This window comes from Echeneis naucrates, chromosome 11, assembly GCF_900963305.1.
Source record: "Echeneis naucrates chromosome 11, fEcheNa1.1, whole genome shotgun sequence".
NCBI lineage: Eukaryota > Metazoa > Chordata > Actinopteri > Carangiformes > Echeneidae > Echeneis > Echeneis naucrates.
The window spans coordinates 1,095,339-1,122,590 of record NC_042521.1 but is presented as its reverse complement, the minus strand read 5'-3'; the positions used below and the strand labels follow the sequence as shown (position 1 = coordinate 1,122,590).

The 27,252-nt window shown below is 42.7% G+C and overlaps 1 pseudogene and 7 gene segments (V, D, J or C); 2 read left to right on the top strand and 6 right to left on the bottom strand.

Annotated features, from left to right (window-relative positions):
* The window catches only part of LOC115051211 (Ig kappa chain V-III region MOPC 63-like), a 172,782-nt gene extending 158,017 nt beyond the window's left edge, over positions 1-14,765 (top strand). Inside the window, 2 exon segments of the V gene segment in view lie at positions 13,390-13,427; positions 14,270-14,765. Coding sequence covers positions 13,390-13,427; positions 14,270-14,598 — 367 coding nt within the window.
* LOC115051232 (immunoglobulin kappa variable 6D-21-like) lies at positions 199-1,165 on the bottom strand. The segment is given in 2 exon segments: positions 199-506; positions 710-1,165. Coding segments are annotated over 2 exon segments (360 nt in total).
* Positions 4,094-6,554, bottom strand: LOC115050747 (putative nuclease HARBI1; annotated as a pseudogene).
* On the bottom strand, positions 8,149-8,845 carry LOC115051220 (immunoglobulin kappa variable 6D-21-like). The segment is given in 2 exon segments: positions 8,149-8,456; positions 8,647-8,845. Coding segments are annotated over 2 exon segments (360 nt in total).
* An 858-nt stretch (positions 14,766-15,623) lies between the features above and the next one.
* On the bottom strand, positions 15,624-16,087 carry LOC115051492 (Ig kappa chain V region 3381-like; the record flags this gene model as incomplete). The annotated part of the segment is given in 2 exon segments: positions 15,624-15,946; positions 16,036-16,087. Coding segments are annotated over 2 exon segments (375 nt in total), but the record flags the coding sequence as incomplete, so codon positions are not given.
* Positions 16,088-20,201: 4,114 nt separating this feature from the next.
* Positions 20,202-20,674, bottom strand: LOC115051387 (Ig kappa chain V region 3381-like). The segment is given in 2 exon segments: positions 20,202-20,533; positions 20,623-20,674. Coding segments are annotated over 2 exon segments (384 nt in total).
* Positions 20,675-22,031: 1,357 nt separating this feature from the next.
* On the top strand, positions 22,032-23,850 carry LOC115051493 (Ig kappa-b4 chain C region-like). The segment is given in 2 exon segments: positions 22,032-22,145; positions 23,355-23,850. A coding segment is annotated over 1 exon segment (252 nt).
* An 839-nt stretch (positions 23,851-24,689) lies between these two features.
* LOC115051386 (Ig kappa chain V region 3381-like) lies at positions 24,690-25,156 on the bottom strand. The segment is given in 2 exon segments: positions 24,690-25,015; positions 25,105-25,156. Coding segments are annotated over 2 exon segments (378 nt in total).
* Between the last annotated feature and the right edge of the window lie 2,096 nt (positions 25,157-27,252).

Here is a 27,252-nt window from a genome sequence, read left to right as displayed (position 1 = left end):
GGTTTAAGATGTTTTTCTAGTTTCTTTTTTTAAACTTCTTTTCTGGGGAACTTGTGTGTTTTATTCACAAATGGTAACTTGAAAACTTTTCAACATGAGAATATGTCACAGTCAGACCTCTAGTGTTTGTGTTTCAGAGCAGCTGTTGGTTCAGATCAGTTCCTCTTCAGCTGACGGAGGTTTTTGTACGACGTTGTATCACTGTGTGAACAGGAAGCTGTTACTTTGTTGACAGTAATAAACTCCTGCATCTTCAGTCTGAACTCCACTGATGGTCAGAGTGAAGTCTGTGTTTGAATAACTGCCACTAAAACGCTCTGGAACTCCAGACTGACGGGTTGAAGCATATCTGATAAGAAGTTTGGTGGTTTCTCCAGTTTTCTGAAGGTACCAGTGAAGGTTGCTACTGATACTTGAACTGGCTTTACAGCTGATAGAGACGGTCTGGCCTTGACTAACAGACTTAGCTCCAGGAGACTGAGTCAGGGTGATTTCTCCTGATGAACCTGGAAAACATGAAAAAGAGGAGAAGGTCATTGAGACAAATCCAGCTTGGACAAAGATGATGGACATCCAAACAGAAGAGGATGATTTCTTTAACACGGAGAACAGATGGAAGAAGGTCAACGCTGCTCGTTTCAGTCAGCAGAACATCACTGAGGTGAACCCGGTTGCATCCTGAAGCCCAGTTTTCAGAAGAGAGTCTCACCCTGAACAAGGAGCCCCAGGGTGGCCAGCAGTAGAGTCAGTGACATCATCATGGTGCTGCCGGCGTGTGGGTGTCTCTGAAAGGCCTGGACAGACACTGATCAACACTGGTCTCTTAACGGCTGCAGCAGAGAGGCAGGACACATATGCAAACACACAGAGTCAGTGAAGTGTAGCTGTCCTCAACACATCATGATGTTTCCATCAGGACTCCTGATGTCCAATCACAGTGGACCTCTTCATCAAAATGTGGATTTTAACAAACAGGACAGGAGGAAGAAAGCAGAAATCCAGCTTTAACCTCTGATCTGATGAATCTGTTGATGAAGAGAAGACGAGGATTCTGTGATATATAACAGGGAGTCATCAGCAAACAGGCTGATTTTATGATGAGTTGGATTAATGAGGCCTGATGGAGATGAATTTCCAAAGAGATGGAAGGAGGGAAATAATATGAAGAGTGTGTGTGTGTGTGTGTGTGTGTGTGTGTCCTCAGTGAACTGTATCAGTCTCTGCAGTATCTTCCAGCTGCAGCAGTCAGTTCAGTTCCTCTTCAGTCTGACTGAGGGAGGTTTTTGTACGACGCTTTTTCACTGTGTGAACACATGCTGACTGTTGGGGTAGTGAAAACTCTGACAGTAATAAACTGCTGCATCTTCAGTCTGGACTCCACTGATGGTCAGAGTGAAGTCAGAGTTTGATCCACTTCCTGTAAAACGTTCTGGAATCCCTGATGCTCGAGTGGAAGCAGAGTAAATAAGGAGTTTAGGTTTTTCTCCATCTCTCTGTTGGTACCAGGATAAACGGTGGTACTTGTTGTTGTAAACATAAACATCCTGACTGGTCCTACAGGTGATCCTGGCGGAGCCTCCCACAGCAGAGCTCAGTGCTCCAGGCTGAGTCACTGTGACCTGTCCTCTGGACTCTGAGGACACAGAGACAGAAACCTGGTTTTGTGGGCTTCATTTCAGAGGGACGGATGTTCATAGAGGAGTTTGATTCTCTGGACTTTACCTGTGAAGCAGCAGCAGAGGAGAGTCCAGATGAGGACGGAGATCAGAGTCATGTTTTTCATGTGTGTTGTGTTGTGATGAAGGAAAAGCTGTCAGTCCTCCAGTCTTCAACTGTCAGGACTATAAAGTCTCCCAGAGCACTGGAGCATGGTGCTGCTGATGCAAAGTGTCTCTATGGAAATGAGCTGACTGAGTTTTTTTCTGAGTTGTGTTTCTTTGTCTTAGTCAGATCATGCTGTCTCAGCAGTTCCAGGTCAGAACTTTCAGACAAACAAAGTTCACATATGTTGTGACAAAATGCTGTGTTGTGTTGAGCTAATTAAAGTTGTGACCAGTCAATATTTCCCAGTAAATGGAACCACAGAGGTTCTGTTCATGTGTTCATAGAGTCTGTGGTTCAGTACTGTTCCTTCCTTGGACCAGTTTTGGTCGGTCCTGACCCCTGCAGACCAGAGGGGTGTACTACGAAGGAAGGTCATCAGAACCGGGCTTTCTTTGGGTGAGCTGGCTCGACAAAGCCAAAGCTCCATCCAGAGATAACGAGTATCCCGACGATGGTTATGAACTTGATTTGTCGGCCCAGACTTTCCTCATCAGGCTCTGTCCATGTTCACATAAAAATGGGTGTTTACTGTCATTTGACACGATTTCCACAGAAAAATGGAGCGATCACGTGCTGCGTATTTCACCCAAGAGGAACAAATAGTTTTTATATAAAGTTACAATGAATTCAGATTTATATTAACAGCAAAAAGCAACACTGTTTCAGCAAACAAGGCGAGAGAGGAAGAATGGCAAAAAATATCCAGATCACGTAAATGTGTAAGTCAATATCGCCTCTGTAATATCAGATATATCATAAACATCATCATATGACTGCCTCTTAAAGGAAGTTTTTCCTTGCCACTGTCGCCAAGTGCTAGCTCTTCGGGATCTGTTGGGTCTCTTTCAATAGTTTTATAAAGAGTCTGGTCTCAATGTTGCTTTATATGTAAAGTGTCTTGATGTAGCTGTTATGATTTGGCGCGATACAAATAAATGTGATCTGATTCGGTTTGATGACTTTAATTCCCTCCCTGACATTGTCTCAGCATGAAGGATACCTGGAAATCTCTTAGATTGGGGCCAAATCAAAGTGAAATTTATTTGATTTGTGTGATTTGTGATAAAGTCGAAGCTATTTTCTACTTTTTGTTCTCTTAGTTGTAATACCGGCACTGCAAAACGGTTTTGGCAGCAAATCTGGACCGAGCACAAGAATGTCATCCAAAGTGGTTTGTATTTGCTGTGCATTCATCACTCTTTTAGTATAATGTGGATGACACACTGACAATATCATCTGAAGCAAACAAGAAGAAAAATTAGAGGAGAAGGCCGCTCCAGCAGATCACACAGCCTCAGAGGAGCTGGCCTTTTCAAACAATGAAGGGCGGCCGATCATGGAGGGGATACAACGGGGTGTTCAGTCAGACCCTGCAGCTGGCAGCTCCCAGCAGCAACTGTTTGTCCAGGGTATGTGTAAGTGCTTTGGTGGTTAAATACTAAATGCATATTTATTGTTTCTCAAATGAGAAAAGTCTTCATCTAATGTACAGTTGAAGGAGACGCTGTAGTTTTGGTCAAGCTGCCAACACACACCCTGACTGACCCCCACACAGGAAATTGTCATGTCTCATCTTTGTGTGCTGTTTTAAATCCACTTTATTCATTTCCCTTAAACTATTCCACAGGTGGAGATCAATGATGAGGAGACACTTTCAGTGTATTCAGAGGTACCTTTGGGGGCAGATATCTTTATAATCTAAATAAGAATTCAATGTACAAATGAAATCAATCTTTTTAAATTAGAAATAATGAGGTTTCTTGCTCATGTCACAGGCAGAGGACATTGTCCAACCCTCCCCTTCAGCCTGTGGCCTCCACTTGTAGGCCCACAAAAAAGGGGTCAGGGTTTTATCATTCAGTAGCAGTTCTACGTCTACTTTTTTTTTTTTTAAGTAATCCTGACCAAGAGCACATAAGTGAATAATGAACACAGTACACCAACATAACTGAAACGTCTATCTGACTCCTCTCTGTTGCTTGATGAACACCTCAATGTCGTATTAATACAGGTTGGAGCAGACAATGTGAGGGCCCTTTAAAAAAGGACTCTTGAGTTGGATAATATGAAAAAAAAGAGCTGGAAATCAAGAAATTAAAGTTAAAGATCAACTGCAATGTGAGAAAAGGTACAACACTAAATGGTACTTTAATGTGTTGTTCAGCATGATTCACATCGTGTACTTATTGCTACTTTCCCCCCAGAAAAGGCTGAACTTCCATAAACAATAAAACACAGCAGTTCATTGCTGTGTTTTTCATGTTTTTTTTTAATCACTGAAAAATTGCTGGGTGATGGCTCGTCTGTTGGCTGCACCATTTGGGTTGTCAAGGGTGATGGGGTCCACCACGTCAGCTGCCACCAGCGGCACACGAGGGCTCCTTCCTTTTCGTATGCTGGCCACATTGTGCAACACCGCACATGCGGTTCTAATCCCAAAGGCCCCGTCAGGAGAAACCCTCAGGCCACGGAGACAGTTGAATCTGGACTTGATGACCCCAAAAGTCATTTCTATCACGACCCTGCACTTGCTAAGTGCCACATTGAAGCCACGCTCTGGTGGTGTCTGTGGGTCAGGATAGGGTGCAGGGATATCCTCTGTCCCCCAGAAGAAGACCATCAAAAAGCCCTGTTAACAAAGGCAAAGGAAATTACTTTGTGCTACAAATAAACAAGAATAGAATACAATTGTGTATAGCCATTTGCCATTCCTTGCTCAAGCTGGTGACCAGAATAGACTCTCAGAGGGTCTGTGAGTCATGGACTGAGCCAGGCCATCTGGCATCCACACTTGTGACCAACTGCTGATTGTCACAAGTCATCTGCAAAGGTGTCCCAGATTAGTTTCACAATGAAAGCACTGAAACAGTTAAGGTACCAGTGAAGGCTGCTGAAAGGGAATATTTTCCCTTATTGATGGTGACCCATCTCCTGTAACATCTTCGGTGCTGAATGAAGATATCTGATCGATGAGAAAAGTGTCGTATGCAGCACTAATAATATAATTGCATGCAATGTGCACATGAGCCACCACCAATAACATGACAAATAAATCAGTTTACCTGAACAATGACACTGTGAAAGGACTTCCTGTTCACAAAATCGGCCTCATGTTCCCCCAAGGGCCCAGTGATGGGTATGTGAGTGCAATCAGTGGCCCCTAGGACCCCGGGGAACCCTATTTAGGAATTAGGTGTAAATATTACATTTATACAACGTTAAACATGAAATATGGTGAACTAATTCATGTACATTACCTCCTTTATTGTAAGCGCTGGTAAGTGACCATGGAACACTACAAACATATTCAGCAGTTTAGAACAACCTTTGGAATAACGCGACAAACAGTGTTTTCGCTCAGATTATCAGCATCACTGACTGAATGCAGGAAGGTGCCAATGGCAAAAAAACGCAGTGCGATGCACGCTGTTTGAACTGCAGTGAGTGCATGGCTGCGTTTTGTTGCATTACTTACATATGGCTCCAAGAGACTGCATATGTAACGTATTCAATCAGCAGAAAATCTGTATCGCTGAGAGAGAATATCATCAGAAAACGCCAACAGATCATTCCGGTCTCGAAAAACTCCCTCCCTCCAAAGAACACCTCAAATAGTTGTGCTCTTAAATCCGTTGGATCTTTTAGAAACGGTGAGGCCCTGTTGAAGGTGGATGATCGTAGAGGGGCAGCATTTTTTATAGCCGACTTGAAACCGAAAGTCGGAACAAAAACTGGTCCCGGCAAATATATATATGTGTTATTAAACTGCTTTTGTGGTGAACTGGTGTGTTTTATTTACATCAGGTAACATGAAAACTTTTCAACATGAGAATATGTCACAGTCAGACCTCTAGTGTTTGTGTTTCAGAGCAGCTGTTGGTTCAGATCAGTTCCTCTTCAGCTGACCGAGGTTTTTGTACGCCGTTGTATCACTGTGTGAACACCCACTGACTGTTGATGTAGTGTCTACTCTGACAGTAATAAACTGCTGCATCTTCAGTCTGGACTCCACTGATGGTCAGAGTGAAGTCAGAGTTTGATCCACTTCCTGTAAAACGTTCTGGAATCCCTGATGCTCGAGTGGAAGCATCATAAATAAGGAGTTTAGGTTTTTCTCCATCTCTCTGTTGGTACCAGGATAAACGGTGGTTGTTGCTGTAAACATAAACATTCTGACTGGTCCTACAGGTGATCCTGGCGGAGCCTCCCACAGCAGAGCTCAGTGCTCCAGGCGACTGAGTCACTGTGACCTGTCCTCTGGACTCTGAGGACACAGAGACAGAAACCTGGTTTTGTGGGCTTCATTTCAGAGGGACGGATGTTCATAGAGGAGTTTGATTCTCTGGACTTTACCTGTGAAGCAGCAGCAGAGGAGAGTCCAGATGAGGACGGAGATCAGAGTCATGTTTTTCATGTGTGTTGTGTTGTGATGAAGGAAAAGCTGTCAGTCCTCCAGTCTTCAACTGTCAGGACTATAAAGTCTCCCAGAGCACTGGAGCATGGTGCTGCTGATGCAAAGTGTCTCTATGGAAATGAGCTGAGGTTGAACCGTTTTCTCTCAGATTCTTTTTGTAGATTCACTTGCACACATGATCATTTCTGACGTCACTGTTGGCCTTATTATCAGCTCTGACTTCATCTCCTTTGGTCTCCACCTTGATGTGAATGTTGTAATAGTCACCTCTGTCTACCTGCAGCTGTAGCTTAGAATGTATGAGCTCGTTTGTCATTGCATTGATGAAATGGGGAAGAAAGATGCCGGTGCAGTCGGGTTACCAGGTGATCAGACCCAAAATGACTACTACAGCCTCCTGCAGAAGATTGCAGTACTACAGATGAAGTTTCATTACTTAGAAGTAAATGTGGAGGTAAACGGACTGTGTGGAAATTCCATTTCTTTCCATTCCATTGATTCAAAACAGTGGAGGTGAGCAAGCTAACACACAGCTAAGGAGCACAGATAACACGACCAAGAAAGCAGACTCTGTGCATTATAATAAATCATGGAGTGATAATCCTCCCTGGAACTGTCTGTCTGTCGGTGCAAAGCCACAAAGTAAATCATGTCTCCTGGAAGTGGGAGGACGTATCACAGGCAGGACACGGCGAGCTGAAGTCTATGAAACTGACTGGCCTTCACTTCCTACGAGACAGAGGAGCTCTTCTACCCCGTACATGGGAGGAATCAGGACTGGACAACCGTGAATGGGAAGGTTCACAACAGAGTGTGAAACTACAGAACAGATTTGCTCCACTATCGAAGGACTCTGGATCTCTGTCGGATGACCATCCATCCCAAAGCAGCAAGGCGAGGACTGAAAACCTGTTAAAAAGTAAAAGGCCACAGGGAAAGCTAAAGGCTGGGCCTGAAACTCTGATTGTGGGTGAATGAATCATTTCAATGTCAGCACTTATCTGCTGGAAGTTTTCAGTCTTTTGAATATATAACTATCCAGCTGAAGGCCTCATCCAGAGTCCTGTTTCTGAATGTTTACAGACCCCCAAAATGCTGTGCAGACGTTTTTGATGACCTCAGTGAACTGCTGTCTCTGATCTGTGTTCACTTTGACCGTATAATTATTGTTGGTGACTTTAACATCCATGTGGACAACTCTCAGGACAGAAAGACTAAAGACCTGAGTAACACTCTGGACAACTTTGGGCTGACTCAGCATGTAACAGAGGCCACGCACAACAGAGGACACACTCTTGACCTACTTATCTCTAAGACTCTGAGCATCTCAAAGGTTACTGTGTCTGATGTGGGCCTGTCTGATCTTTCCTGTGTTTTCTTTGAGAGAACGAGTTCAGTGCACACAAATGTCTCTACAGCAGTGATCTCAAAACGGTGTATAACTGAAAACAGTAGTGAGATCTTTAAGCAGGTCTTCTCTTTAACACCTGCCCTGTCCGGAGGTTCAATCAATGAGCTCGACTTCTTTGTTTTGGGGCAACAGAGGGAATCACTGGCCATGATTTCATGTTCATGTTCTAAAGAAAAATGACCAAAACATTGATCTCCTGACAGTCAGGTTGAGGTGACTGATGTTTTGGCTGAAAGAAACTTTTTTCCATGTCTGATTGGATGATGGACTCACTGAACATCAGCAGCTATTAAAAGAAACAGCTGATTTCATTCAGAGTGGAAAAGTTGAAGGAAGAAAACTTCCACATCTGACAAAACATATTCATCTATCTTTTAGGATTTAATAGTTCAACTCTGATCAGTCAGTGTGTGTGTGTGTGTGTGTGTGTGTGTGTCCTCAGTGAACTGGTTCAGATCAGTTCCTCTTTAGCTGACGGAGGTTTTTGTACGATGTTGTATCACTGTGTGAACGGGAAGCTGTTACTTTGTTGACAGTAATAAACTCCTGCATCTTCAGTCTGAACTCCACTGATGGTCAGAGTGAAGTCTGTGTTTGAATAACTGCCACTAAAACGCTCTGGAACTCCAGTATAACGGTTGTTGGCATAGTAAATCAGGAGTTTAGGAGATTCTCCAGGTTTCTGAAGGTACCAGTGAATGTCGTTACTGACACTTGAACTGGCTTTACAGCTGATAGAGACGGTCTGACCTGGACTAACAGACTTAGCTCCAGGAGACTGAGTCAGGGTGATTTCTCCTGATGAACCTGGAAAACATGAAAAAGAGGAGAAGGTCATTGAGACAAATCCAGCTTGGACATCCAAACAGAAGAGGATGATTTCTTTAACACGGAGAACAGATGGAAGAAGGTCAACGCTGCTCGTTTCAGTCAGCAGAACATCACTGAGGTGAACCCGGTTGCATCCTGAAGCCCAGTTTTCAGAAGAGAGTCTCACCCTGAACAAGGAGCCCCAGGGTGGCCAGCAGTAGAGTCAGTGACATCATCATGGTGCTGCCGGCGTGTGGGTGTCTCTGAAAGGCCTGGACAGACACTGATCAACACTGGTCTCTTAACGGCTGCAGCAGAGAGGCAGGACACATATGCAAACACACAGAGTCAGTGAAGTGTAGCTGTCCTCAACACATCATGATGTTTCCATCAGGACTCCTGATGTCCAATCACAGTGGACCTCTTCATCAAAATGTGGATTTTAACAAACAGGACAGGAGGAAGAAAGCAGAAATCCAGCTTTAACCTCTGATCTGATGAATCTATTGATGAAGAGGAGACGAGGATTCTGTGATATATAACAGGGAGTCATCAGCAAACAGGCTGATTTTATGATGAGTTGGATTAATGAGGCCTGATGGAGATGAATTTCCAAAGAGATGGAAGGAGGGAAATAATATGAACAGTGTGTGTGTGTGTGTGTGTGTGTGTGTCCTCAGTGAACTGTATCAGTCTCTGCAGTATCTTCCAGCTGCAGCAGTCAGTTCAGTTTCTGTTCAGTCTGACTGAGGGAGGTTTTTGTACGACGCTTTTTCACTGTGTGAACACATTCTGACTGTTGATGTAGTGAAAACTCTGACAGTAATAAACTGCTGCATCTTCAGTCTGGACTCCACTGATGGTCAGAGTGAAGTCAGAGTTTGATCCACTTCCTGTAAAACGTTCTGGAATCCCTGATGCTCGAGTGGAAGCAAAGTAAATAAGGAGTTTAGGTTTTTCTCCATCTCTCTGTTGGTACCAGGATAAACGGTGGTTGCCGCTGTTAACATGAACATTCTGACTGGTCCTACAGGTGATCCTGGCGGAGCCTCCCACAGCAGAGCTCAGTGCTCCAGGCGATTGAGTCACTGTGACCTGTCCTCTGGACTCTGAGGACACAGAGACAGAAACCTGGTTTTGTGGGCTTCATTTCAGAGGGACGGATGTTCATAGAGGAGTTTGATTCTCTGGACTTTACCTGTGAAGCAGCAGCAGAGGAGAGTCCAGATGAGGACGGAGATCAGAGTCATGTTTTTCATGTGTGTTGTGTTGTGATGAAGGAAAAGCTGTCAGTCCTCCAGTCTTCAACTGTCAGGACTATAAAGTCTCCCAGAGCACTGGAGCATGGTGCTGCTGATGCAAAGTGTCTCTATGGAAATGAGCTGAGGTTGAACCGTTTTCTCTCAGATTCTTTTTGTAGATTCACTTGCACACATGATCAGTTCTGACGTCACTGTTCGACTTAGACTGACTCCAATGACATTCTAATGGCCTCAGACAATGGATCAGCCTCCATACTTCTCCTTCTAGATCTTAGTGCTGCATTCGACACCATAGATCATAATATTTTACTGCAGAGACTGGAACATGAAATTGGAATTAAAGGAACTGCACTAAAGTGGTTCAAATACTATTTCTCAGATAGACATCAGTTTGTTCATGTTAACAGCTCCTCCTCATGTACTGTAGTCAGTCATGGAGTACCGCAGGGTTCAGTACTTGGATCAATCCTCTTTATGCTTTATCTGTTTCCTCCTCCTTCCTCCTTCATCTCCTTTGGTCTCCACCTTGATCCACATTAGGGCAGGGAAGGCAATCAACATGGGAAACAAATAGGAAGTAAAGTAAGAGGGAACAGGACAGGACCAGAACTTCAAAATAAAACAGGAAGTTACAAAGACAGAACACTAAACACCAGAATGAACTCAAAACCTGACAAAATCTGGGTGTAGTGATGGACTCAGACCTAAATTTGGAAAAAACACCTGAAGGCAATCACAAAGTCAGCCTACTTTCACCTTCAGAATATATCAATGTCAAAAGATCCGATGTCCCAGCAGGACCTGGAAAAACTAGTCCATACATTCATCTTTAGCAGGCTAGATTATTGTAACAGCATCTTTACAGGTTTACCTAAAAAGTCAGTTAGACAACTGCAGCTCATTCAGAACTCTGCTGCTGGAGTCCTCACTAAGACCAAAAAAGTGGACTTCATCAGCCCAGCTCTGAGGTCTTTACACTGTCTGCCTGTCCATCAGAGGACAGACTTTAAAGTTCTGATGCTGGTCTGTAAAAGTCTGAATGTTCTAGGACCAGAATACATCAGTGACCTTCTGACCCAGGATGAACCTTCCAGACCCCTCAGGTCATCTGGATCCGGTTTCTTTATCAGTCCCCAGAGTCAGAACCAGACATGGAGAAGCTGCTTTCAGCTTCTACGCTCCACATGTCTGGAACAAACTCCCAGAAAGCCTCAGATCAGCTGAAACACTCAGTGTATTTAAATCCAGGTTGAAGACAACGATTTTCAGCTGAGTTTGAATAAAGCTCAGAATCTACTGCTACTTAGCTGAGTTTTAAAATCTGATCATATTTTAATTACTGATTTTATCTGATTTTATCTTTAGTTCTTATCTCTTTTTTTCTTTTCTTTCTTCTCTGTTCAAACTTTAATCATGCATGTTTTAATGTCTCTGTAAATAACCTTGTTGTCGAATTGTGCCACACAAATAAACTTGCCTTGCCTCCACTCTTTGGATTGTTGTGAGCAGCCGCTGTAAATAAATGGGTTGTAGGTCTGCTTTGTGTTCTGTGTTATTTAATTTTCCAACAATATTTACATCTGACAAACATATTCATCTATATTTTAGGATTTAATAGTTCAACTCTGATCAGTCAGTGTGTGTGTGTGTGTGTGTCCTCAGTGAACTGTATCAGTCTCTGCAGTATCTTCCAGCTGCAGCAGTCAGTTCAGTTTCTGTTCAGTCTGACTGAGGGAGGTTTTTGTACGACACTTTTTCACTGTGTGAACACATACTGACTGTTGATGTAGTGATAACTCTGACAGTAATAAACTGCTGCATCTTCAGTCTGGACTCCACTGATGGTCAGAGTGAAGTCAGAGTTTGATCCACTTCCTGTAAAACGTTCTGGAATCCCTGATACTCGAGTGGAAGCATCATAAATAAGGAGTTTAGGTTTTTCTCCATCTCTCTGTTGGTACCAGGATAAAAGTTGGTTGTTGCTCCAAACATGAACATCCTGACTGGTCCTACAGGTGATCCTGGCGGAGCCTCCCACAGCAGAGCTCAGTGCTCCAGGCGACTGAGTCACTGTGACCTGTCCTCTGGACTCTGAGGACACAGAGACAGAAACCTGGTTTTGTGGGCTTCATTTCAGAGGGACGGATGTTCATAGAGGAGTTTGATTCTCTGGACTTTACCTGTGAAGCAGCAGCAGAGGAGAGTCCAGATGAGGACGGAGATCAGAGTCATGTTTTTCATGTGTGTTGTGTTGTGATGAAGGAAAAGCTGTCAGTCCTCCAGTCTTCAACTGTCAGGACTATAAAGTCTCCCAGAGCACTGGAGCATGGTGCTGCTGATGCAAAGTGTCTCTATGGAAATGAGCTGACTGACTCCAACAGGGACTTGGATCAATCTGATCATCACAATTTGTTGGTTCTTATTTTTAAGAAGTTTTGTGAAAAAAAATATGGTTTGTTTATTTAATTATTTTTATTTAATTATAATTATTATTTATTATTCATTTTTATTTTATTTTTTTTTTTTTTCAGTAACTCGAGAGACTTTGATGAGAACCAAACTGCAGCTCTGTGGGAGGTTCCTCTCTGCAGCAGCCAGGACCTACCAAGGTGTTCCAGGAAAGGAAAACCACTGAACCACATGGTCCTGGATCAGGACCCATTGATGGACCGTGTGGTCTGATCCAACAGAAGACCTGTTGAAGAAGTTCATGCTGGTTCTGACAGAAAGCTGTGGGAACACACAGACCATCACAGTTTGTGGTGGAGCTGCAGACCGGTCAGGGTGTCCATGCTGACCCCAGTCCACCACCAGAACCTCCTACAATGGACGTATGAGCATCAGAACCGGACCACGGGGCCATGGAACAAGGTGGTCCGGTCTGATGGATCAGGTTTTCGTTGACATCATCCGGATGGTCAGTTGTGTGTGTGTGTGTGTGTGCGTGTGTGTGCAGCACTACCTGAGGAAGACATCACACCAAGATGCATTGTGGGAAGAAGACCAGCTGGTGCACACAGTGTGATGCTTTGGACAATGTCCTGCTGGGAAACTTTAGGTCCTCCATCCATGTGGGGTCAGGAGGTCATGATGTCATGGCTGATTGTTGTGGAGGACACAGAAGGTTTGAAATGTTTCAGCCTGTTTTATGATGACATCAACATGATTCCCCTCAATATAATCTAGTTTGATCAGAGTGTTTGTGTTTGTTTATGCTGACATTAAAGATTTGAAAGCTTTCATTTAATGCACACTTCAACATATTCTGTCGTCCTTTTTAGACAGATTTACTGTTTGTTTTAGGATCTTTACGTTCTGGTGACATTCAGTCATTCACATCAGAAAAATGTTCTATTCTTTACAGCAAAAGTCTTTTCTATCATTTATGAGCATTTCTTTGTTCAGGATACTGGATGTGTCTACTGTGGTGATATCCAACTTTTGGTCTGTTACTGTTTCCAATTCTATCACATATTATAAATTCTACAAAAGTCTTTCCGATGTAAAGAAACAGAAATGTGTCATATTGAATTTCAGTCTTTCTCAGGCAGGCAGCCAAAATATTGGAGGTGAATTTAGTTGAGTTTGTTTGTTTCAGACTCAGAGAGCCGTGTCTCTGTACAGTCAGAGGTTTTTGTACGACGGCTCAATGAGTTTGTATCACTGTGGTTGACTTTTGGTGGAGGAACCAGACTGGATGTTGGAGGTAAGTTTCTGCTTCAATATTAATAATGTTTTGTGTGTTCAGGTCTCCTTTTCTGTGTCTGAACATTTGTAGAGGATGTAAATTTCCCTTTGTCTGATCTAAAACTCTTTCAAATCTCTATTTTCTTCTTGGTTTCTCCTCTTTGACCCTGAAGCTGAACTTGAAGCAGATTCTCTGAACTTTTCTTTTCTTGTTGCGGTTAATTAGTGAAATGTGAACAATCTGAGCAGCAGCAAAGATTAAACAGCAACAATCAGCAACATCTTTCCCTCTGAAACTTTTGTGCCGTTCAGTTAAAGTTATTCTGAACAGTGTGACTGAACTTTTCTGAAGTCGCTGGCTTCTCTTTGTTTATGTCTGACTTTTAAATTCAGCCGTCTGTTTTTATGTGATATTGGAGCTTTTCACAGTAGATCTGATTAACTGTTGTGCTTTAATAGTTTTATCCCTAAATGTGTTTCATCATAAACCAACCAGGACTTTGAAGAGATTCCTAAAAAAACAGTTTTTGTCTTTTAGAAAAGTCTCCATGAAATAGTGCGATATAGACGAGGGTAAAATGCAGCTGTTGAAATGTAAAATCATCTTTTGTGTTTCCAGTGTACTTTGATATATTTCAGCTCAAACTGTCTGATGATTGTCTCTGTGCTGATGTGCATGAGAGGCTTCTTAAAGGGAAGTGAAACAATGTGTGAGTCAGTGACCGGTGGAGCAGAAAAACCATCTGACAGAAACTCCTTCAGGGACTAAATCAGCTCTCACACAGTCAAGGTGTCCAAGTGTCTGCCGTTTGATTGACAGCTGTCCGCTCCCCGTCCTCTAATCTGATTGGTGTCTTCTAGGTGACACCCGTCCCACCCTGACGGTGCTGCCCCCCTCCAGGAAGGAGCTGGAAAAAGACAACGGGAAGGCCACGCTCATGTGCCTGGCCGACAAGGGCTTCCCCTCAGACTGGACCCTGTCCTGGAAGGTGGGGCGGGGCGGCAGCATCAGCAGCAGCAGCGGGGACCAGAGCCGGGGGGTGGTGGGGAAGGACGGCCTCTACAGCTGGACCAGCACCCTGAGTCTCACTAAAGACCAGTGGACCAGCCTGGACTCTGTGACCTGCGAGGCCACCCAGGGCTCCCAGGCTGCGGTCTCAGAGACTCTGAGTAAAGGCCAGTGTTCCTAGTCTGGATCCAACCGAGCTGGTCTCTGCTGCTGGTTTCATTCTGCTCCATGTAACGCCATCTTCGTCTCTTTCTCATTTTCTGTCTTTCTCTCAGATATGTTTTCTAGTTTTCTGTAACATTTGTAATGTCACTATTTCAGAAAATAAAGATCTGTTCATCAAATAAATTCTGTGTCCATCTGGAGTTTTTCGAACATCAACAGATGGTCAAACTTTCTGAGTGACCTGAAATAAAACCTGATTCATCTCTTCTCCTAAATGAACCCTGTAGATGAAATGATTGAGTCAGATTTGATTGTTTCATGTTGAAGGATTGAAATCTGCCTCATCTCTGGATCAGATATATAAAGTGTGGTATCATCAGCATACAGAGACATCCAGTAACTCTGCTCTCACTTTGGAACTCTCTGTCTCTGTTTCTCTTTAACTTTGCTTTTATATCTTTTCATTGAGCTTTTTGCTTCTCGTAACGCTGACGTGTTCCATATTTCATGACAATAAAGACGCTCTGATCAGCAGTTTGTCTTCAGTGTGTTTTCTTGTGAAAGCGTTAAATGTCTGCTGTCCGACTGCTGACGTCTGAATAGAAACAGCCGGTCCATGAAACTCACAGTGACTCGTGTCAGTTCTGGATTAGCTCTCAGGGATGTTGACTGTGTTTGATGGTGATTTTGTAACATCAATATGAGTGCAGCAGTTGTGTTCATCATTTGTGTGGTTTTCTTTGTGTTCATTAAATGTTTTTATTATATATAAAGATTCAAACTACGATAGGTTTAGCCAATAAACTTTGATGTCAAGTTAGAGTTTTTTATTTCGTTGCTCTGTGAATTTTGAAATGAGAAAATCTTTTCATGCTCATGAATAAATTAAATAGTTTCTCTAACACAGCAGACTTTTCAACATGAGAATATGTCACAGTCAGACCTCTAGTGTTTGTGTTTCAGAGCAGCTGTTGGTTCAGATCAGTTCCTCTTCAGTCTGACTGAGGGAGGTTTTTGTACGACGCTTTTTCACTGTGTGAACACATCCTGACTGTTGATGTAGTGCAAACTCTGACAGTAATAAACTGCTGCATCTTCAGTCTGGACTCCACTGATGGTCAGAGTGAAGTCAGAGTTTGATCCACTTCCTGTAAAACGTTCTGGAATCCCTGATGCTCGAGTGGAAGCAGAGTGAATAAGGAGTTTAGGTTTTTCTCCATCTCTCTGTTGGTACCAGGCTAAGAAATGTTTGCTGTTGGAAACATAAACATTCTGACTGGTCCTACAGGTGATCCTGGCGGAACCTCCCACAGCAGAGCTCAGTGCTCCAGGCGACTGAGTCACTGTGACCTGTCCTCTGGACTCTGAGGACACAGAGACAGAAACCTGGTTTTGTGGGCTTCATTTCAGAGGGACGGATGTTCATAGAGGAGTTTGATTCTCTGGACTTTACCTGTGAAGCAGCAGCAGAGGAGAGTCCAGATGAGGACGGAGATCAGAGTCATGTTTTTCATGTGTGTTGTGTTGTGATGAAGGAAAAGCTGTCAGTCCTCCAGTCTTCAACTGTCAGGACTATAAAGTCTCCCAGAGCACTGGAGCATGGTGCTGCTGATGCAAAGTGTCTCTATGGAAATGAGCTGACTGACTCCAACAGGGACTTGGATCAATCTGATCATCACAATTTGTTGGTTCTTATTTTTAAGAAATTTTGTTAAAAAAAAAAACAAAAAAAGATGGTTTGTTGCTATAAAGATAAAGACAATAAATATTTCCTTGAAATGAAACATTTCACTGGATTATGTTTTGCCTTCTTCTGTATTATTAGATTTCTGTGGAGGATTGTCACTCACGTCAGAGTCAGAGTTTCTCCACTAAGTCTTGAAGCCAAAGCTGACAGTGTGTTTAACAACAGTTTCTGAAGGTAAGAAGAACCAATCTGTGACTAAAAGAAGAGATGCTGCTGGGAAACAGATGGAAGCTTTTGTTCACATTAAAGAACGAGTCCAGTTTTGGGAATTAGACAAAAATATCTGAGTATCATCAACATACAATGAGATCATATGCTTCTTCTTTATGATCAGAGTTATTCTGCCATTGATGAAATGTCTGAAAACATTCAATGAACAAAACCCAGTGAGGGAGTTTTTATGAGCTCTTTAGAAATTCAGATAATTTAACTGATGATTGAATCTTAAAGGTTCATATCAGAATTTTAAAAAGTTTTATTTGGTATCAATTTAATCTGCATGATGACAAAAATTAATTTACAAAAGTCTTGTATTTCTTTGGTGAATGAATATATTTGTAAAAATAATAAAAATGAAGCTCAGATGAAAATATCATCACATGAATGTGATTTCAATGTGTGAATATTTATTCTGAGTCCTGCTGGATGAAATCTATTTTCAAATTCATCTTGATGGATAAAATAATTTTCAGTATTATGATCAGATTTAATAACACGATAAGAAATGAATTCATTCTGTGAAAGTGTCCCAGTTCTGTCACCCAGCTCCACATTCAGTACTTTTCCACCCACCTGCCCCGGCCTCACTCTGCCTGCCAAGCCACACCCCCTCATTAGCTTACTCTACACATCTGTCTTCACCCACCTGCAGCTCATCTCCACCAATCAAGCCCTGTATATAGACTCCAGCCTCACACTCATCCAGCTGCCAGATTGTTTTTAGCCTTCATGCAGGACTCTCCAGCACTCACTTCCGGACTGACTCCCTGTTGCCGACCCTGCCTGTCTCCGAGCACGTTTTCAGCCTCTGTCTCTGGAATTGCTTGGTGAGCTGCTCCTGAGGATACTTTACCTTCTGCGACCCTCCACTGAGTTCAAGGCAGCATCTATTGCTCTGGTCTGCTCCCCTGCCCTGGTTACAGCTCTACACAACGGACCCCTGAATTCATCCACCACCTCTGGACATTCCCCAAGGCCTTCTGTTCCTGCTTATCCTCCATCCGTCTGTTTTTCTGCTGTGGTCACTAATAAAGGTCATTACCAACTGTCCATCGCTGTTTGTGCTGCGTTTGGGTTTGTAAACAACCCCGTTACAGAAAGTTTGTATCATTTCTATCACCACGTCATCTTTTTGGAGAATCATGTCAGAAACATGAAACATGAAATGAAACCGGACTTTAGATACACAGATTAAACAAACCTGTTGTGAAGATGATGATGAAAGATTTTAAGATGTTTATCTACTTTTTCCCTTTAACTGCTTTTCTGGTGAACTTGTGTGTTTTATTTACAACATGTAACATGAAGACTTCTCAAATGAGAATATGTCACAGTCAGACCTCTAGTGTTTGTGTTTCAGAGCAGCTGTTGGTTCAGATCAGTTCCTCTTTAGCTGACCGAGGTTTTTGTACGACGTTGTATCACTGTGTGAACACATCCTGACTGCTGATATAGTGTGCACTCTGACAGTAATAAACTGCTGCATCTTCAGTCTGGACTCCACTGATGGTCAGAGTGAAGTCAGAGTTTGATCCACTTCCTGTAAAACGAGTTGGAATCCCTGATGCTCGAGTGGAAGCAGCGTAAATAAGGAGTTTAGGTTTTTCTCCATCTCTCTGTTGGTACCAGGCTAAGTAGTTTGAGTTATAAACATTCTGACTGGTCCTACAGGTGATCCTGGCGGAGCCTCCCACAGCAGAGCTCAGTGCTCCAGGCGACTGAGTCACTGTGACCTGTCCTCTGGACTCTGAGGACACAGAGACAGAAACCTGGTTTTGTGGGCTTCATTTCAGAGGGACGGATGTTCATAGAGGAGTTTGATTCTCTGGACTTTACCTGTGAAGCAGCAGCAGAGGAGAGTCCAGATGAGGACGGAGATCAGAGTCATGTTTTTCATGTGTGTTGTGTTGTGATGAAGGAAAAGCTGTCAGTCCTCCAGTCTTCAACTGTCAGGACTATAAAGTCTCCCAGAGCACTGGAGCATGGTGCTGCTGATGCAAAGTGTCTCTATGGAAATGAGCTGAGGTTGAACCGTTTTCTCTCAGATTCTTTTTGTAGATTCACTTGCACACATGATCAGTTCTGACGTCACTGTTCGACTTAGACTGACTCCAATGACATTCTAATGGTCTCAGACAATGGATCAGCCTCCATACTTCTCCTTCTAGATCTTAGTGCTGCATTCGACACCATAGATCATAATATTTTACTACAGAGACTGGAACATGAAATTAGAATTAAAGGAACTGCACTAAAGTGGTTCAAATACTATTTCTCAGATAGACATCAGTTTGTTCATGTTAACAGCTCCTCCTCATGTACTGTAGTCAGTCATGGAGTACCGCAGGATTCAGTACTTGGATCAATCCTCTTTATGCTTTATCTGTTTCCTCCTCCTTCCTCCTTCATCTCCTTTGGTCTCCACCTTGATCCACATTAGGGCAGGGAAGGCAATCAACATGGGAAACAAATAGGAAGTAAAGTAAGAGGGAACAGGACAGGACCAGAACTTCAAAATAAAACAGGAAGTTACAAAGACAGAACACTAAACACCAGAATGAACTCAAAACCTGACAAAATCTGGGTGTAGTGATGGACTCAGACCTAAATTTGGAAAAACACCTGAAGGCAATCACAAAGTCAGCCTACTTTCACCTTCAGAATATATCAATGTCAAAAGATCCGATGTCCCAGCAGGACCTGGAAAAACTAGTCCATACATTCATCTTTAGCAGGCTTGATTATTGTAACAGCATCTTTACAGGTTTACCTAAAAAGTCAGTTAGACAACTGCAGCTCATTCAGAACTCTGCTGCTGGAGTCCTCACTAAGACCAAAAAAGTGGACTTCATCAGCCCAGCTCTGAGGTCTTTACACTGTCTGCCTGTCCATCAGAGGACAGACTTTAAAGTTCTGATGCTGGTCTGTAAAAGTCTGAATGTTCTAGGACCAGAATACATCAGTGACCTTCTGACCCAGGATGAACCTTCCAGACCCCTCAGGTCATCTGGATCCGGTTTCTTTATCAGTCCCCAGAGTCAGAACCAGACATGGAGAAGCTGCTTTCAGCTTCTACGCTCCACATGTCTGGAACAAACTCCCAGAAAGCCTCAGATCAGCTGAAACACTCAGTGTATTTAAATCCAGGTTGAAGACAACGATTTTCAGCTGAGTTTGAATAAAGCTCAGAATCTACTGCTACTTAGCTGAGTTTTAAAATCTGATCATATTTTAATTACTGATTTTATCTTTTGTTCTTATCTCTTTTTTTCTTTTCTTTCTTCTCTGTTCAAACTTTAATCATGCATGTTTTAATGTCTCTGTAAATAACCTTGTTGTCGAATTGTGCCACACAAATAAACTTGCCTTGCCTCCACTCTTTGGATTGTTGTGAGCAGCCGCTGTAAATAAATGGGTTGTAGGTCTGCTTTGTGTTCTGTATTATTTAATTTTCCAACAATATTTACATCTGACAAACATATTCATCTATATTTTAGGATTTAATAGTTCAACTCTGATCAGTCTGTGTGTGTGTGTGTGTGTGTGTGTGTGTCCTCAGTGAACTGTATCAGTCTCTGCAGTATCTTCCAGCTGCAGCAGTCAGTTCAGTTTCTGTTCAGTCTGACTGAGGGAGGTTTTTGTACGACGCTTTTTCACTGTGTGAACACATCGTGACTGTTGGGGTAGTGAAAACTCTGACAGTAATAAACTGCTGCATCTTCAGTCTGGACTCCACTGATGGTCAGAGTGAAGTCAGAGTTTGATCCACTTCCTGTAAAACGTTCTGGAATCCCTGATACTCGAGTGGAAGCAGAGTAAATAAGGAGTTTAGGTTTTTCTCCATCTCTCTGTTGGTACCAGGCTAAAAGGTGGTAGTTGTTCCAAACATGAACATCCTGACTGGTCCTACAGGTGATCCTGGCGGAGCCTCCCACAGCAGAGCTCAGTGCTCCAGGCTGAGTCACTGTGACCTGTCCTCTGGACTCTGAGGACACAGAGACAGAAACCTGGTTTTGTGGGCTTCATTTCAGAGGGACGGATGTTCATAGAGGAGTTTGATTCTCTGGACTTTACCTGTGAAGCAGCAGCAGAGGAGAGTCCAGATGAGGACGGAGATCAGAGTCATGTTTTTCATGTGTGTTGTGTTGTGATGAAGGAAAAGCTGTCAGTCCTCCAGTCTTCAACTGTCAGGACTATAAAGTCTCCCAGAGCACTGGAGCATGGTGCTGCTGATGCAAAGTGTCTCTATGGAAATGAGCTGACTGACTCCAACAGGGACTTGGATCAATCTGATCATCACAATTTGTTGGTTCTTATTTTTAAGAAGTTTTGTGAAAAAAAATATGATTTGTTTATTTAATTATTTTTATTTAATTATAAATATTATTTATTATTCATTTTTATTTATTTATTTATTTTTTTTCAGTAACTCGAGAGACTTTGATGAGAACCAAACTGCAGCTCTGTGGGAGGTTCCTCTCTGCAGCAGCCAGGACCTACCAAGGTGTTCCAGGAAAGGAAAACCACTGAACCACATGGTCCTGGATCAGGACCCATTGATGGACCGTGTGGTCTGATCCAACAGAAGACCTGTTGAAGAAGTTCATGCTGGTTCTGACAGAAAGCAGTGGGAACACACAGACCATCACAGTTTGTGGTGGAGCTGCAGACCGGTCAGGGTGTCCATGCTGACCCCAGTCCACCACCAGAACCTCCTACAATGGACGTATGAGCATCAGAACCGGACCACGGGGCCATGGAACAAGGTGGTCCGGTCTGATGGATCAGGTTTTCTTTGACATCATCCGGATGGTCAGTTGTGTGTGTGTGTGTGTGTGTGTGTGCAGCACTACCTGAGGAAGACATCACACCAAGATGCATTGTGGGAAGAAGACCAGCTGGTGCAGACAGTGTGATGCTTTGGACAATGTCCTGCTGGGAAACTTTAGGTCCTCCATCCATGTGGGGTCAGGAGGTCATGATGTCATGGCTGATTGTTGTGGAGGACACAGAAGGTTTGAAATGTTTCAGCCTGTTTTATGATGACATCAACATGATTCCCCTCAATATAATCTAGTTTGATCAGAGTGTTTGTGTTTGTTTATGCTGACATTAAAGATTTGAAAGCTTTCATTTAATGCACACTTCAACATATTCTGTCGTCCTTTTTAGACAGATTTACTGTTTGTTTTAGGATCTTTACGTTCTGGTGACATTCGGTCATTCACATCAGAAAAATGTTCTATTCTTTACAGCAAAAGTCTTTTCTATCATTTATGAGCATTTCTTTGTTCAGGATACTGGATGTGTCTACTGTGGTGATATCCAACTTTTGGTCTGTTACTGTTTCCAATTCTATCACATATTATAAATTCTACAAAAGCCTTTTAGATGTAAAGAAACAGAAATGTGTTATATTGAATTTCAGTCTTTCTCAGGCAGGCAGCCAAAATATTGGAGGTGAATTTAGTTGAGTTTGTTTGTTTCAGACTCAGAGAGCCGTGTCTCTGTACAGTCAGAGGTTTTTGTACGACGGCTCAATGAGTTTGTATCACTGTGGTACACGTTCGGTGGAGGAACCAGACTGGATGTTGGAAGTAAGTCAAATCTTTATGAACTGTTTTAATTCAGGAGCTGCTTCTCTTTTTACTTCCTTCATATTTAACATGTAAAGAACAGAAGATGCTTTTTCAGGATTATTTTGAAACCAACTTCATTTTTGCATGATTGTAAAAAGTAATTTTTCTGTAAATAAATTGTGAAAATCAAATATTAAAGCAGAGGATGAATCCTTATTTCAGAAATGTGAAGTAAAGCAGCATCTTCAGAGTTTGTAGTTTTAGTTCAGTCAGTCAGACTCAGAGAGCCGTGTCTCTGTACAGTCAGAGGTTTTTGTACGACGGCTCAATGAGTTTGTATCACTGTGGTTGACTTTTGGTGGAGGAACCAGACTGGATGTTGGAAGTAAGTTTCTGCTTCAATATTAATAATGTTTTGTGTGTTCAGGTCTCCTTTTCTGTGTCTGAACATTTGTAGAGGATATAAATTTCCCTTTGTCTGATCTAAAACTCTGTCAAATCTCTATTTTCTTCTTGGTTTCTCCTCTTTGACCCTGAAGCTGAACTTGAAGCAGATTCTCTGAACTTTTCTTTTCTTGTTGCGGTTAATTAGTGAAATGTGAACAATCTGAGCAGCAGCAAAGATTAAACAGCAACAATCAGCAACATCTTTCCCTCTGAAACTTTTGTGCCGTTCAGTTCAAGTTATTCTGAACAGTGTGACTGAACTTTTCTGAAGTCGCTGGCTTCTCTTTGTTTATGTCTGACTTTTAAATTCAGCCGTCTGTTTTTATGTGATATTGGAGCTTTTCACAGTAGATCTGATTAACTGTTGTGCTTTAATAGTTTTATCCCTAAATGTGTTTCATCATAAACCAACCAGGACTTTGAAGAGATTCCTAAAAAAACAGTTTTTGTCTTTTAGAAAAGTCTCCATGAAATAGTGCGATATAGACGAGGGTAAAATGCAGCTGTTGAAATGTAAAGTCATCTTTTGTGTTTCCAGTGTACTTTGATATATTTCAGCTCAAACTGTCTGATGATTGTCTCTGTGCTGATGTGCATGAGAGGCTTCTTAAAGGGAAGTGAAACAATGTGTGAGTCAGTGACCGGTGGAGCAGAAAAACCATCTGACAGAAACTCCTTCAGGGACTAAATCAGCTCTCACACAGTCAAGGTGTCCAAGTGTCTGCTGTTTGATTGACAGCTGTCCGCTCCCCGTCCTCTAATCTGATTGGTGTCTTCTAGGTGACACCCGTCCCACCCTGAGGGTGCTGCCCCCCTCCAGGAAGGAGCTGGAAAAAGACAACGGGAAGGCCACGCTCATGTGCCTGGCCGACAAGGGCTTCCCCTCAGACTGGACCCTGTCCTGGAAGGTGGGGCGGGGCGGCAGCATCAGCAGCAGCAGCGGGGACCAGAGCCGGGGGGTGCTGGGGAAGGACGGCCTCTACAGCTGGACCAGCACCCTGAGTCTCACTAAAGACCAGTGGACCAGCCTGGACTCTGTGACCTGCGAGGCCACCCAGGGCTCCCAGGCTGCGGTCTCAGAGACTCTGAGTAAAGGCCAGTGTTCCTAGTCTGGATCCAACCGAGCTGGTCTCTGCTGCTGGTTTCATTCTGCTCCATGTAACGCCATCTTCGTCTCTTTCTCATTTTCTGTCTTTCTCTCAGATATGTTTTCTAGTTTTCTGTAACATTTGTAATGTCACTATTTCAGAAAATAAAGATCTGTTCATCAAATAAATTCTGTGTCCATCTGGAGTTTTTCGAACATCAACAGATGGTCAAACTTTCTGAGTGACCTGAAATAAAACCTGATTCATCTCTTCTCCTAAATGAACCCTGTAGATGAAATGATTGAGTCAGATTTGATTGTTTCATGTTGAAGGATTGAAATCTGCCTCATCTCTGGATCAGATATATAAAGTGTGGTATCATCAGCATACAGAGACATCCAGTAACTCTGCTCTCACTTTGGAACTCTCTGTCTCTGTTTCTCTTTAACTTTGCTTTTATATCTTTTCATTGAGCTTTTTGCTTCTCGTAACGCTGACGTGTTCCATATTTCATGACAATAAAGACGCTCTGATCAGCAGTTTGTCTTCAGTGTGTTTTCTTGTGAAAGCGTTAAATGTCTGCTGTCCGACTGCTGACGTCTGAATAGAAACAGTCGGTCCATGAAACTCACAGTGACTCGTGTCAGTTCTGGATTAGCTCTCAGGGATGTTGACTGTGTTTGATGGTGATTTTGTAACATGAACATGAGTGCAGAAGTTGTGTTCATCATTTGTGTGGATTTGTTTGTGTTCATTAAATGTTCTTATTAAATATAAAGATTAAAACAATGAAAATTTTAACTAATAACTTTTCTTGTCAAATCAGTTTTTATTTTTTTTTCTTTGTGAATTTGGAAATGAAAAAATCTTTTCATACTCATGAATAAATTAAATAGTTTCTCTAACACAGCAGACTTTTCAACATGAGAATATGTCACAGTCAGACCTCTAGTGTTTGTGTTTCAGAGCAGCTGTTGGTTCAGATCAGTTCCTCTTCAGCTGACTGAGGTTTTTGTACGACGCTTTTTCACTGTGTGAACACCCACTGACTGTTGGGGTAGTGCAAACTCTGACAGTAATAAACTGCTGCATCTTCAGTCTGGACTCCACTGATGGTCAGAGTGAAGTCAGAGTTTGATCCACTTCCTGTAAAACGTTCTGGAATCCCTGATACTCGAGTGGAAGCAGAGTGAATAAGGAGTTTAGGTTTTTCTCCATCTCTCTGTTGGTACCAGGATAAGTAGTTTGAGCCATAAACATTCTGACTGGTCCTACAGGTGATCCTGGCGGAGCCTCCCACAGCAGAGCTCAGTGCTCCAGGCGACTGAGTCACTGTGACCTGTCCTCTGGACTCTGAGGACACAGAGACAGAAACCTGGTTTTGTGGGCTTCATTTCAGAGGGACGGATGTTCATAGAGGAGTTTGATTCTCTGGACTTTACCTGTGAAGCAGCAGCAGAGGAGAGTCCAGATGAGGACGGAGATCAGAGTCATGTTTTTCATGTGTGTTGTGTTGTGATGAAGGAAAAGCTGTCAGTCCTCCAGTCTTCAACTGTCAGGACTATAAAGTCTCCCAGAGCACTGGAGCATGGTGCTGCTGATGCAAAGTGTCTCTATGGAAATGAGCTGACTGACTCCAACAGGGACTCCTGTGTTATGACATCTTTCCAGTTTCTACTCAGATAGAAAAGAAAAGCTGTTTCTGTTTTAGGTCTAATTGAACTGCTTCATTGTAATAAATGTTGGTCAAATATCTGAACTTCTTCATTTTGTCTCTGACCAAAGGCAGTGAGAAATTCAGCAGAAATATGTTTTAATTCATCATGATGTTTCTTCATGAGAGACTGATACATGAAAGAACAGTTTTTCATGTTTATCCTCATTAAAACTGACTTCAACTGTCCAGTTGAACTGTCAGTTCCTCTTCAGCTGACACAGGTTTTTGTTTGATATTTGTATGACTGTGTGAATGGTGAGGTTCTCTGATAAACCCATTTGATCTACATTTATAAGATCTGACAGGTATTGTTCTAACCTTAGTGCTTTGATTTCAGCTGTGAAGTTAGTATCTGAATTCAAGAGTGGTACGTCTCAGTATGATCCAGATTTAAATGGCGGTCTCTCAGGTTTCAGGATGTTTGTAATAAGGGCTCTGGAAAGAGAAGGTGGCAAGGAGTTGTTTCTGAATGCCTCTTCAAACATATTTAAAAGGGCAGGCAGCAGCTGGCCTGTCTGGGATTTCTTGGTCCTCAGGAGAAGGAGTGGGGAACTGAAGCTGATGGAGAAAACTGTTTAGTTTCAGGACTCAGAACAGAGGAACCCAAAAGCATGAACACAGAGACAGAAGTGAGTCCGACAGGCTTTAGTCAGTCTGAAAAAACAGGCAGACAAAGCAGACTGCATCCAGAGGGCTACACAGAGATTTCAAACCGGAGAGACAAGCAGGAGTCAGGAAACCAGGCAGGCAGGCAGAATAATCCAGAGGCTAGGCAGAATCTCTAAGACCGGGTAAACAGGCAGTGTTCAGGGATCAGACAGGAAGGAAGGAAGGAAGGTGGGTAGGTAGGTAGGTAGGAAGGAAGGTATGAAGGAAGGTATGAAGGTATGAAGGAAGGAATGCTGGAATGTTTGGCAGGAAAACACACGAGACAATCTGGCAGAGGTCAAGGGAAAATGAACCGGTATATGTAGAGGAAGACTGACGGAGGAAATGAGCCTCAGGTGAGGAGATGGGTGGGGCAAACCAGGTGCAGGGTTAATTTTGTAACATTTTAATTCTCATAGCAAACAGCTGACCTGCTTTTCCCTGCTCACAGAATGAGTTTTAGTTTGTTTAAATTTGTTAGGGCCTTCTTAGCTGACTGTTCATTATAATGGGCTCTAAGTTTGGTCAGTTCATGTTCAAGCACTCGAGTTTTTTAAATTATGATTTTGCTTTCTAATGATTTAATTTCTCTTTCATCTGCACGCACTTTGTTTTTGAAATGTTTAGATTTAAAACCGGTATAACTAATTATCTGCCCTCTGATATCAGCTTTAAAAGCTTCCCATCTAACTAAAGCTGAAGGTTCAGACGTGTTGACCTGGAAGAACAATTCTGTGTGTTGGTCAATGAAGCGGATGAACTCTGGGTCCTTGGTATCAAATCTCCATCTGGGAGGTCCGTGGAATTCTTTGGAAGGATTATATTCTATAGACACTGTGGCACTTTCAGAAATTATTATGCTATTGTAATAACATTTCTCAACATAAAAAAGTGAAGTCCTAGAAATCAAAAAATTAGTCGTGAATACTAGTAAATGATCTCATAGCTGATCATCATATTGATTTATTTTGTATAACTGAAACGTGGCTGCAGCAGGATGAGTATGTTAGCATTAATGAAGCTACACCCCCCCATGTTAACTTTCATATCCCTGTACCACAGGTCGAGGAGGGGGGGTGGCTGATATTTCAGTCAGGCCTATTAATCAACCCCAGAACAAAATCTAGCTGCAGGTCTTTTGAAAGCCTCACTCTTAGTCTTTCCCACTCAGACTGGAAAGGTGAAGAACCAGTTCTGTTAGTTACAGTATACCGTCCACCTGGTC